This window comes from Uranotaenia lowii, chromosome 3 (assembly GCF_029784155.1).
Source record: "Uranotaenia lowii strain MFRU-FL chromosome 3, ASM2978415v1, whole genome shotgun sequence".
Classification (NCBI taxonomy): Eukaryota; Metazoa; Arthropoda; class Insecta; order Diptera; family Culicidae; genus Uranotaenia; species Uranotaenia lowii.
The window spans coordinates 111,687,434-111,701,088 of NC_073693.1; the positions used below are offsets into that span (position 1 = coordinate 111,687,434).

General features: G+C 33.3%; 1 protein-coding gene across 7 annotated transcripts in view; it reads left to right on the forward strand.

Annotated features, from left to right (window-relative positions):
• Positions 1-13,655, forward strand: part of LOC129750784 (serine-rich adhesin for platelets) — a 251,248-nt gene that overhangs the window by 63,260 nt on the left and 174,333 nt on the right. For all 7 annotated transcript variants that reach the window (XM_055745843.1, XM_055745842.1, XM_055745841.1 and 4 more), the window contains exon 3: positions 8,557-8,998. In XM_055745843.1, the coding sequence (XP_055601818.1) occupies positions 8,794-8,998 (205 nt within the window). In that variant the 5' untranslated portion in view covers positions 8,557-8,793. The remainder of the gene's footprint in view (positions 1-8,556; positions 8,999-13,655) is intronic.

Below are 13,655 nucleotides of genomic sequence, written 5' to 3' on the forward strand. Positions count from 1 at the left end.
TTTTGCCTTTTTGATGGTCGATCTTTTATCTGATTGAGTTATAATCTTGATATAATGCTATCAAAGGGTGATATAATTCAATTATTCTTGCATCGATTTCATCCTACGAGTTCACCACTCGTTATATCTTATTTTGATAGGAAAAAAAATGAATGTATAAATATTTCATCTTGATATTATTCTGTTTTTTTTCTGTTCTGATCAGGTATACAAATGTTTTAAAGTTCTAATGTAATGGGGGTAACACTTTAATACACTTGAGGTCAAAATTTGACCAGGCGAAACTGAAAGCCATCAGCATTTTTCGAGATACTTGTATTTTATGTTCAAATATTTTCGTTTAGAGATGAAATCTTTGAAGTTTATAAACCAGAATCGGTTTTCGATCTTGTTTATGAATTACACTAAGCATTTCAGATTCCCGCTTAAAACCGAGCTGGTTCGAATTTGCCTGGCCCAGATACGTTAAAAAATCTGGAATGCTTAGTAGGATAACACATGGTTCCATTTCTGTTGTTTTTTTTTAAATTTTCACATAGGGCTTAGTTCGGTCTGGTCGAAGCTCGACCAGATATGTTTCCGATAGTACGCAATACAAGTGGTATATGAGATCTTAAGAGCCAAAGGGTAAAGTTTAGGTTGCCTGAACTTTTGCAGCACGAATCCAGGGCGAACAAATCCAGGCTATTTTATCTAAAAACCTGACGAAATTCGGACATTTGATTTAAAATTGCCGACTAAAATCTTGGCAAATTTGATCAAAACCTAGAAATAACTAATAAATTATTAAGATGACAAAAGTTGAAATTGTTTTTCCATCAAAATTTACCAGCAGATTTTGAATCGTATTTTAGACTTTCAAAAAACAAAATTTACAACAAACATTGTGTTTTTAAGTTGGGTTTGAGAATGAAAATGAGAATAAACCCGGGTAAAATCCGGGATTTTCCAATGAAATCCGAGGAACCGTGTCGGCCAGACTATGCCCAAATTATTTATTAAATATCCTAGAAAACCCGGATAAAACAGAGCAATCTGGCAACCTTAGTTTAAGTGTATCAAAGCTGTGTTTGTGAAAACGAGCTACAAGATATTCTTTTTCCCGTTTTTTTTTCATATAGTTTTCAAAAAACTGAAGTTTTTGCTTAATCAGAAAAGTATGAAGGACATAAATCTAAAATATTTGAAAATTACACCAAATAAAGTTTTAAATATGAAAAATCGTTTGGTACTATAAACTAAAAATTTACCATTTTTGCACTTATACCACTTGAACTCTGAGAAATGCATAATGTTTGAGCATACGATAAAATGGGTAAGTAACATTTCATATATTCTAACTTTACACAAGCTTTAATATTTGAAAATTAAAACTTTTTTAAGGCACTCATCAAGAATCATTTCATTAATTTTTTTTCTTTTGATCTTATGAAAGGCATACTCATTAACTAAAATGAACAAATAAGTTTGGATGTTAAGATTTATTTTCCCTTCTGTGGAATAAATTCACAATTTCACCGATTCAAAACTGCAAAACCGTAAAACTATACTTTTATGTTGGCTTTCAATCATTATATCAATACCTTATCTTTGTTTTTTCAATTCACGAATACATTATTTATTTTATTTTTCAATAAGAAACTTCATTAATAACTGCCAACATTCGATTTTCGAGTTTTGAAGTTTAGTTCTGCCTGTTTTCTTAAAGACTCAATTATGACTAGCTTTGAGTTCTTATATGGATATGGATAACTGAACCAATTTTTAATTGTTAAGTTCTGTTCTTGTGTTTTTATCTCTATTATTTCCTTTAACTCAGGCATGTCAAACTGGGGGTTCACGGGCCGCATGCGGCCCGCGGCCTAGGTCAATGCGGCCCGCGTAGCCTCGTTTTAAATTTTCACAAAAAACACCAGTGATTTTTATGTAAAATATTCCTGCAAAAAAAACTAAAGCTGAATGTACCGATTTAACTGATTTTGGCTGCGGCCCTCTACGCCATAGAAAGTTTTTAATGCGGCCCGCACAGCTAAACGAGTTTGACATGCCTGCTTTAACTGATTTTTGATTGAAAGTCTTATTTTTAGTTGAAATCCGATACTTATTTCGAGGAATAATAAAAACTTCCGTGATTCAGCCCCCCAATACTGAGTTTTGATTAACAAAACTGACTTCAATGAATTGCCTGATACTTATGGTATTAACAAATTTTAAATTCATTTTCGGAGATTTTCTTAATCAAGTTTTGAACTTTCAATGCTAAAATCATTACCTTTTTGAAAATGATCTTACACCAAAGTTTGAACGGATTTTGAGCTAGGAACTGTTATTTTGTGGTACAAAAAATATATCTTCAAGAGAACTTTGATTTTCAGTTTTGTCTTCGACTTTTTTTATTGAAACTTTATTTTGTTGATGAAAGTCAGCATTGATCTTTAAGGTTAGAATATACGACCGGCAGTTTTAATGCATTATAGCAGCAATTTAGATCGTTTCAACAATAAATAAATAAAAATATTTTGCAATCAAACTGCTACAGATAAACCTAGGGTGAATTTGCCAATCGTTGTCCCCTTACCCATTAATGCACAGAATGACTTAAATTGTCAATATTTCAGCTATTTTTCAACATTTTCCCAAAAAATAATACTGAATCATTTAAATCGGAATGTTTACTGATGAAATGGCTTTTTACGATATTTGATGCTGTAAAATATGCATCTAACGCCAGTTTTGATTTTTCTTGTTCTTTTCGCGTGGTTTTTGTGCTAATTGTTAAACACAACCTTAACATTTCTTTTACGAAAAATAAGGTCTTCAGACCAAAACATTTTTCTTTACAAAACGTTTGTTGGACAATTTTAATACCATGATTTTACAAAATAATTACGATCCATATGTAACCAGAGAAAATATCGGATCGTGCAACAATTGGTCTGCTCTATCTCCTCCTGTCCCGTTGTTGTACATAATTGCAAGATTTGTATGGAAATTTCAAATTTATGAATACCTGTTTTTATACCTGCTATAGCTTTGTTAGGTTCTTTTTACAACTAAAAAAGGCAAAAAAATTTTTTTAGCGTTTCATTGTGTCCTGAATTAGCGCTAGGAGGTATTACGGAATATCAAAATTTTCTCATAACCAGATATGTACTGGAAGTAAAAAATAAACTTAACTTTGGATTTTAAAAATATTTCTTGGTTTATGCAATTCATTTCATGTGAACGGAAACCAAACCAAACCGCAATACAATGCTTTGCATAGCTTATGAACTTGTTTATTTGTTTAACTTTTGCATAAACATTAAATGAAATTATTGAAAGTTTCAGCAAGCAAAGCTTGCAATTTTACAATACTTTTCAATGGATTTCGATTTTTTTTTAAATTTTAAATTGGCTCTAATTTTTTCCATGAAAAAGTTAGCTTATTCTCATGTTGGCAAAATAATGAAGCTTAAAAATAGGCAAAATCAATCATTAAACTCAACTTCATTTCAAGCTTATTTAAATTTCCTGGATAATTTCAAAAATTTCTTCTTCCATATAAACTGCCATACAAAATTTAACACGTTCATTGATTAAATGCAACTGAAAAAACAACTAGGATTTTCTTTAAACATGACATGTTTTTTGCTTATTAAGTAAATGTTTACATATAACTCGTTACTTTAAAAATTTAACAAAGACACTTCATTTTACCATAAGTATGTTTTTCTACCGTCAAATCCTAAAATTTAAGCTTTGAGATTATTTAGCTCGTTGAAAAACATATGTTTGTTTTGTATGGTTGGGAAACTTACAATGTCTCAAAGTGTAAAAGTGACTGCCTTGGCTTTGAGGGACTTCTTTTTTATCAGATTTATTTAGAAATCCTTTAATCCAGTAACTCAACATTTTGTGCAAACAATCTAAAGAGTGTTTTGAAAAATCACTGTTTCTCAAATTTCGAGACGACAAACCTTAAAGAATTGAATTTCATGTCGATAGCAAACCCCTTGAATTTGATAATAATATTGTTAAAATTTTGTAAATCCCAAAAAAAAAAATTCGAAGTCGGAGGTTGGAAGACTCGAGAAATTACAATACAATTTTCTCAAAAATTCATATCTGACGTCGAGTTAAAGCGGAGACATCTGAGTGAAGCTTTATTTGGCCCTTGTTTTCCGGAAAAATAAACAGTCATAACTTCGTGAAATTTAATTTGATCAAAAAAAATTTTCAGCCGGAAAATTGTTGGTAAACATTTCAATGTGATGAGAAGGTTTCTAGAAGATTGATACAGAGGTGATATTCTTTACAAATAACCTCACTGTCATAAAAAAACTATTCAAAACAGTTAACTTTTTGGAAAGATAATAGTTATACAAAATTGTACATCTTGAGCAGAAATCAGTCGAACGATCTGAAGCCTTGGGCGTGCTAATTGATATTTATTTTGTAAAAATCGATTGACTTCCAAGTGAGTCCTAAAGTAATTAGGCCGGAACAAATATCAATTTCTACTTTTGTCACCTTTCCCTTCGAAATTTCCTAAAATCCTGGAGGGGGAATAAATAAAGTTTGAAGTATTTTATCAAAATTTCGAAAAAAAATATCCAAAGATCCGAAAGATTACAAGAGCAAAAAACAAATTGTGGAGCTACAGAGTTTTATCAATTTTTGTATTCTTGATTTTATTGAATTTTTCGATGAAAAATTACTTGATTTATAGGTTTGTGCAATGATATATAATTTTGTTGCAAACAAGCTCTCGTGCAATTTATTCCAAATAATTAGTATAACAACCCCCCCCCCCCCCCCTGTCTCGCATTTTATAAAATCAAATCTTCTCAATAGAGGTAAAGGGGGGGGGTCAAAACCGTTCACGTCCTTTTATCTTTTCAATGGCTGATTAAAATTAGGTTTCAATTCCAATTAGTTCAATCTATGGAATTTCAATACAATTACATTTTATGTTGAAAGATTTATAAAGAAAAAAAAAAGCTCATTACTGGGCAAATAAGGTCAAATAACATTCCACTGAGATGGTTCCAGTTTAATTCAGCGGCAGATTTGAGATAACACTTCACATGTGATTAATGCAATTCCAGACTCTCAAACCGGCGGTATCATGTTTTATTTAAATTTTTGGTCTGAATTTTCCCATTGTTCATTTGAAGGTCTATTTGGGAAACCCACCTCAAAAGGGGCCGTCCAAGACAACCAGAAGTCGTATATTATTTTACAGATTATATCGTATGAATGTTATTTAAACCAGTTTTCGTATATCTGTACCTACAATGTGCGTCCCATGCATATTCTTTATCGTATTTAAATACATTGCATGTTTTTATCACGACAAAATAAACCAAATCAAGAATATGTGTACTAATGTACCTATATGGCCTCCAAAATGATACGTATATACTGGTTTTGCTGCATTATATACGATATGTTTACACGTATATTTGCATGTATATTTGTGTTGCAAATTTGATATACCCATCAAATGGTTGTCTGGGGTCTCAAAATTGGGTTGCATTTGAACTAAAAGTTTTCTCGCTAATAAGCAAAATTGAATCTCTTTGCCCACATGATGGTTGAGCCCCTTAAGAAGGTTTTCGAAATGTGCAACCATTGGAAAAAATCGGACAACACTAGGCACGACATCAAATTTGCCGGTACAACAATTTGGCACAGATGGACTGTTTCAAATGATTTTTAAAATTTCAATGTCACATTTTTTTAACAAAAAAGTCGAGTAAATTCGGTCAAAATGACTAAAATACGGCATAACCAAAATCATGTGCTTAGCTGTGCAACGGTTGGCAAATCACTCTATCAATCATTAAAATGAACAAAAACTGTAGGTGTCCTTCCAAAAAGTTTCCCCGGGCCCCATAAGGCTTAATCCGGCTCTGTTGGTTACACCTAAATATTGATGTGAAGTTTAATGTTCTTCAGGGGAATTAGAATTCTTTTCAAAATAACTGGATCAAATTGTTACTTTGATGAAGGAAGTATGTAGGAAAATTTGGACATCAATGGAACTAAATAATGTTTGTATAAAAATCATCAGCAGACGAAAATTGTTGAGCTGATTTTTTGAGTTTTTTTTCTGTATTAGTGGAGAGTAATTTGTATCTATCTTTCAAAGTAGAAATCAGCATCTTAGGCTTTTTTTTTGAATTTAAGTTATTATTTCAAAAAAGTTTTGAGTAGAGTTTAATGTCCTCTATTGACACCTCTACGACAACCTTTTCAAATTCTTGAGGAAAAATTAACAAAAGTTTTGGTCAACCCTTCTGTAATTTCAGTATTATGTAGGGAAGAGTGGGGTATCATGGAACACTTTTTTCTATGCTTTATGACTTCTTTATTATAGGGGAGAGTGGGGTATCATGGGCCACTTTTTTCTTTGTTTCGTAACTTTTTTATTATGAAAGATAAAAAGAAAAAAAATAATGGAAAGGTTTTCTACATTTTTAAGGTATCATTTGGCTTTTTTTTTTAAACACATAAATTTCCCAAGTTCTGACTGTTAAAAAAAGTTTTTTTTATTTTGAAAAACTATGGGGAAACGTGGGCCACCAAATCCAAATTGACTAGATAACGTGCAAAGATTATGAGTTTACCCAAAACTGAAATTTCATACTTCATTTAGTTATTTTAAAGCTATTTTAGATGAGGAAATAAAAAAGAGAGTTGTGTATGATCGAATAATTCCTTATTCCTGGCTCGCGATCATTTCGGCGAAATTCTTTATAGGATTTATGTTCGTCTATATCGCATTGGAAAAAATGGACAAAATATTTTTCGAAACTCTTTATTTGGCATAAGAAAGATAGGAAAACGTATTTTAAGTTCTGAATGTGTATAGAAACACCAAAGTATAGGTGGTCCAAGATAACCCACAAAATGTGGCCCACGATTCCCACAAGCTATGATTTGCAAATTGGTTGCATTTGTGTGACTTATTGATGTTTCATCAAAAATTCCTTTTCCACGTGGAAGAACATGACGAAATTAAGTTCATAAGCGTATTAGCATATTTTTGTTATTACTGTTGGTCTCCCACGGATGCAATTTGCTGGTGCTTTTTTAATTATATAGGTACATATCTCTAGGCTCGTTAAATAACAAAGGCATATGAAACGTACACAAGTCAACAATATATAGAAAAAACATGATTACCCGATCAGGAGGGAAAAACAAAATTATATCAAGATGAGATATTTTGATACTATTTTTTTCCTATCTAAATGAGTTATTATTCAGTACTCGTAGGATGTTAAAATATCTCAAATTATATCAAAAAATCTATGCGGTCATACCTAAATTATATCAATTTTAGATTTGCTGCTTTCAAGATTATATCTCGTTCAGATAGCATAGCTTGATATTGGGCAGAACAAAACCTATCAAAATTATAACTTATCAAGATATGAGTGCTACGAGAAAATTTTCTAGTGGGATGTCAATAAACCACATTATTTGCTTAAACCATGCCCCATTTTTGGATTCCATAAAATTGGATTCAATTTTAAGGATCTGTTGAGCGAAACTCATTAATGTTCGGTTTGGGCCGTTGACTTCGATGTCCGTGTTTCAGAAAAAGTTGTACGTATATCAAAATAAGATATAATCATTTTATTTTAGGACAATCTGAAAAAAATTTTTGATAATTGATAATGAGCTCAACCCCATTCAATTCTGTCAATCAGAATAAGATATAATTCGGATTGGAGAAACTTATAATCGAAAATTTGGAGTACTTAATCATAACTCAATCAGATGTAAATATCTTGGTGAGATATGATTGAGTTATTATTTTGATATGCTCTCCTGATCGGGTACGCAAAGCGACGACGATGACAGTTGGATTGAGAGATTTATCTCAATTCACAGCTCAGATATTTAGAATGGCTCACTTTTCCTCATGACCCACATTATCCCACTCTCCCCTAGTGTAATCATAAGGGTGAAAATCATTTTTATTTGAAATGTGATTGCTTGAAATTCAACGATTTTCAAAGCAGATAGATTTAGCTTGAATCTGCAAAAAATCAGAAACAAACATGCCGTTCTCGTTCATATTATTTGAATTTAATTCTACTCATTACCGAAAACGAATTATGTTAAGAACTTATTACAAAACCTGCTTTAGTAATACGATTATATTATGGGCCAGTTGAGAAAAACTATTCAACTCAACATTTTATGGCTTTCCGATAAAGCTCTTCCCGGAAGACATAATCCCATCACGCGTTATTCCCATTCAGTTCGTTTCTGTTTACTCTGCTGTTTGCTTAAAGCTTTCTGTAAATTCACTGTCACGTCCTCGAACAGACAGACAGCTCTGCCGATAAACGATTCCGCGCTACAAACTGTCGGAAGCGCTCTAAAAGTTTCCCCATTCCGACCGAACTGGTTTATTATTAAATGTACGATCACGAGAGTGCTTTTTCTCATTTCGATTCCAGGCCAATTGACCATCATATGACTTTATACACAATCCAATAGTGAGGAAACACAAATCCTATATTAATATTTCCTCTTTTCCCATCACAATTTCAGATCCGATACTGGAGGCGCGGTTTGAAGAAGAAGATGGACCTGTGAATAATCGAGCTCCGGAAGATCCGTATGACACGCAACCGGAAGTGCCGTCAACGAGCACAACAACAACAAGTGAACACCCCAGCTGGGTAGTGTAGCTTCCGTTTATGGAAAAGGTGGGGAAAGTGAAACGGAAAGATACACACACACAAACATTCACACACATACAGACACCCACATACGTGAATCGGGGCTATGCATGTCCGTGGCGGCTCCCAATGGCAAAGTCGAAGGAAAACCTCCCTGGGGCCGTTGAGGCGAGCCCATCCAGCCTCCGGGGCCACGTGGAATGTCCAGGTGGTCCGAGGGAAGATGACTTCCCGCTGTCTGTGGCACGCCTGCCGGGCTCTCGTGCTTGGCATTGTGCTGATGCTGGTCGGGGGTGGAATGGCCACTGTCGGTAAGTATTATGCCAACCCTAACCTTATACCTCTGCTCTAAGACTGGCGCGTAGATAGTGAACGTGCCTTGCATTATTAAGTGGCATTGGCTCTCGTGAAGTTTTGTTGAGGGTTTAGTTTTATTTAAGGAACTTTACACTTTCTCGGGCCACGGAAAAGTTTAAATTTACTTACTTAATAAAGACTTTGGCTACGAACTTTCATATACTGTTAGGTAATGTGTAAAATATTTTTACGGAACTTGGGATCGATGAACTTCAGTTTTTCACCTTTCATACATTTTTATTATAGTTGTTACACTACACATAAGTACCAGATATTTTTTCAAGATCGAAGCAGTGCTGGACAAATACAGGCGATGTGAAAAAATAATAAGGAAATTTTAATCCTCTATTACCTACAAATTATTTTGTACTATTTTTTATATATCCAATCATTATTTAGTATTGAAAGATATTTCTAATATTTTAAATGCCTCGAAAACTCATGGTGTTTGAAAATTTTGAAATTCACCAATTTTAAGTGAATCAAAACTGATTAACAAACTTACCATAATGAAAAACGAAAACTGATCCGAATCTTTTTGTTACCGTCCATTCAATCAAGCATTCAGAATTTTGATAGTTTTTCGCTTTTCAGAGATACAATGCTATAAAAATGAGAATTTGTTGTTTTGTTTCAATGGTGTTAAAGAATATTGAAGAATGGATATTTCGATCCTTTCGGGCTTGGCAATTGTGGACGGATCTTCAAGAGACGGACAGATCCAAGGTCTCCGACAAGAATGTGAACTCGTGGGTTTTTGCATTGAAATGGAATCTGTATTCCTTGATTCTCTGCGAAGCAGATCTGAACTTTAAATACAGTCATATCAAAAGCTAAGTATTATTATTTCATTATTTGTTTTAACTTCCATCAAAATCATTCATTAGCTTTTTTATATTTAAATTATCATGTTTTTTCTTGGGCGTCATTATTTTTTCCATCGTAAACCGGCATTTATTTTCATGAACACTTTAAATAATTTTGAATATATTTTATTGCAGAACTCAAAGCAGGAAATTTAGCAAATTTTCATTTTAGCTATGTGTATCATTTGATCAAAATGTTTTATCTAGATCAACTGAAGAGACATCAAATGAAATAAGAAGCGGAAGAATTACAAAAACTATGGCAGCAAATGGTAAGACCCAACCATTTTCAAACATAATATTCATTTGTTCAATAATCACAAAATATTCTAAAAGTTATTAATTTCACACAAAAATCAATTTGAAATTTTTCTTTTATAGTGTTTGACTTCTATTTTATCTAAGAGGTTATTTGCCTTTTTATCTTAAATAATTTACTGTGGATACTTCAAAATGTATTAAAGTTGAGAATCTAAAAAGTTACTTGGTTCGAATTCAACTAAATACTAATTTCTTTACTGAACTGGCCCAAAAATGCTTTTTGGGCAACAAACATCATTTTCATATTTTGATTTAAATAGCAAACAACATAATGACATATGATGTTATTTTATAATCTTTTGGTATTATTTTGTGGCAGCTATTCAAAGTGTAGGAATAAAATATAGTCGTTATAAAGTTATCGATTTTAAGCCGTACGCCGTTAGACTTTGTAAAGTATCATGTACAAATATGCTTCAAACGTATTTTTTACGTAAAATCTCTTAGATTTATCATCCAGTTATGTGATCCGTTAAGTTTTAATTTTATTTCGTGTACAATTTCAGACTTGAATAAAATTAAATCGAAATATTTATAAAACTTTGTACTATACGAATACAAAAAAAAAATAAAATCATTATAAGTATTCATTAAAAACATGATAATTTTCAAAAAACCAAGACACGGCTGAACTTCGTAAAAAACATAGCTTAAACATTCGTGTGTCGCTTATCAAAAGGAAGATTATGTCGATATTATTCCCGAAATGGCGCATTTTAGTTGCGCACTTTTCGAAAATCGATTCTGATCTATCATATTTTGAGGTTAGGCTGAGGCCTTCAAACCTGTAAAATTCACAATCTAGAATAATTGAAAGAAATCATTTGAAAATTCTGCCAAGCTTACTCTCTCATCATTATTATTCAATAAAGGTGTTTTTATGATTGTTCAGAAGTTTGATTAGGAAACCTACGAAGTTCAGAAGCTTAGGAGTTTATGTTTAAAGTGGTCATTTTTTTTTTTTTTTTTTTTGTTTCGATTATAGTCGTTTTACCATCTTTATGGCATTCGCGACTTTATCAACGTTACACTGCCGCTCATAGCAAGTCCGTCCCATTTGCGTTTTTGTCATTTTTCAGTTTATCGCTGGAATCACTTTAATTTTATCCGTAGTTTCAATAGAAAATTTTGTTTTCAGCACTTTGTTCTGATAAACATTGAAAAAAACCACAAGTCATTTTGTCCCATTCCACAAATCATCGCAAGTCGGTCCCATATGGCTTAAATCATCGCATGTCGGTCCCACTGTCATAAGGGCCCAGCAAATGATTTTTAACATAATTAAAACGAAAAAACAAACCTTATAAAGCGAAAAACTTTAGTTTGCCGTTGCAGTGACAGATTCTGGTGATTACTTTGATTAAAAAGGCATACAAGTGGCGAATTCTCAACGGAACATTTTACGATTTTTCATTGCTGTTTTTCTCAATTCAACAAAAACGCAAATGGGACGGACTTGCTACGAGCGGCAGTACAGTTGGCGGATCGTTATTGATAAACTTATCCGGTACAACTGTGTTCGATGTTTACTCTTGGGCTCGAACTCGCGGACATCGGCTCAGGAGACAACAGACTTGCCAACTGAGCTATATCACAAGCCCTGATTAAAGTGGTCAATCGTTTACCAAGTTGCTTACAAATATCAGCCGAAGAAAAACGTTATATTAAATAATTTTTATTTTTATTTTATCTACACTGTTTTCATAGTGAGATTGTTACGCTAGTGGGCCGATACATGTTATTCACAATAAGTTTCATGTTTTTTCCGTTAACAGATGTACATGTCTCTTGATTTTTTGTTGTTGTGTAGAGTTAAAAAACATTTTGTTAGGAACAATGAAAGCACCGGAAAATAGGTTTACACACTTGTCAAAGGTGTCTCCTGATTATATCCCTTTTCCCCCATCCCTACAAAAATTGTTTTGCTAGGATGCAGAGGTGACCTCGGTCCTAAAGCATAATTTTACATTCTATCATCCCTTTCTCTTATTTTCCTCTCTATCTATTGACTACTAGGACGTGGCCGGCGCCGTTATTGATGTATAAAGAGAGAGCATCAGTTTTGTTCATTGTGAATGTGTTGTCAATCCCAGACACCATTCTTTTGACCTCTGTGCAAAATTGATGGCCTCGGTCAATCACGGAGTAGCAACCATTGGCGATTTGGAATTCATTCTACTGAGCCACACCAGCGGTAATGGAATTCGAAATGCTTTAGTACTATTATGATGAAATGAACTATGGAAAGTAAGAACTTTATATCATTTTAAAAGTATAATTCCGAATTTTTAACGACAATTCGGCATATGACCATTTCCAGGATCGGGAATTGTTAATTCTTGTTTATTGTATAAAAATCAACGGATCAAATTTAGATCCTAATGATAACTTAATTATAGGTTACATATATAAATTGACATAAATCTAAGTACATCTAATTAAATCTTGACTTGTCCAATATTTTTCTACGGAAAACATTTCTGGGAACGCCGAAGTCAAAGTACTCCGAAAAACGGTTGAAGGTTTTTAGGATGCCTATAAGAGCACTGTTAGCCCCATAATTATTCAGCCGAACGGGAACATAGAGTTTCAGATTCTGGTTTCTCAATCCTCGCGGTCGCACGTTGAGAGGAATAGCTTCCAGCAGCGAGGGACAGTCAATCCTCGATGTAAGGAGATCCGCAACGACCAAAACACGTGTAGCGTTTCTTCGGACTTGAAGCGTGTCTAAGTCTATCAGGCAGCAACGATTCTCATAACTGGGCAAACGAAAAGGATCTTGCCAGCAAGGTTGCCGAAAAAATTTCTGTGTTTTTGAGAAAAATAATTCTGACTTTCTGTGATTTTACCCAAAAATTCTGTGATAGATTTCTGTGATGCTATTCCCTTGAATTTCATAGAAAATTCATGAAAAATTGGGTCATTTTCACATTTAAGTTGGGCAAAATCAATTACCATTACCAATCTTATCATACTTTTCTGATTCAAAGTAAAAAATCTAAATTGGATTCTGTCTAAAAAAAAAATTATTTCGGCAATCCATTCAAAATTTAGAAATTCTGTGAAATCTGTGAAAATTTCAAAATTCTGTGTTCTGTGACACAGATTCTGTGATGAAAATTTGCTCAAAATTCTGTGAAATTACAGATATTTCTGTGATTTCGGCAACCTTGCTTGCCAGTTTAGGTGTCGAAGGGCATATCGCATGAAGCGCCGGTGGATAGCCTCGATTCGTTCAACTCCATTCTGGTAGAAAGGGCACCAGACAGCGGAGGCATACTCAAGAACGGAACGAACTATGCTGAAATATAAGCTTTTTAAGCAGTACACATCTTTAAATTCTTTAGCCACGCGAAACAAGAAACCAAGATTTCTGGAGGCTTTGTCTACAACGTAGTTCGTGTGAGTCTTAAACTCAAGCCGT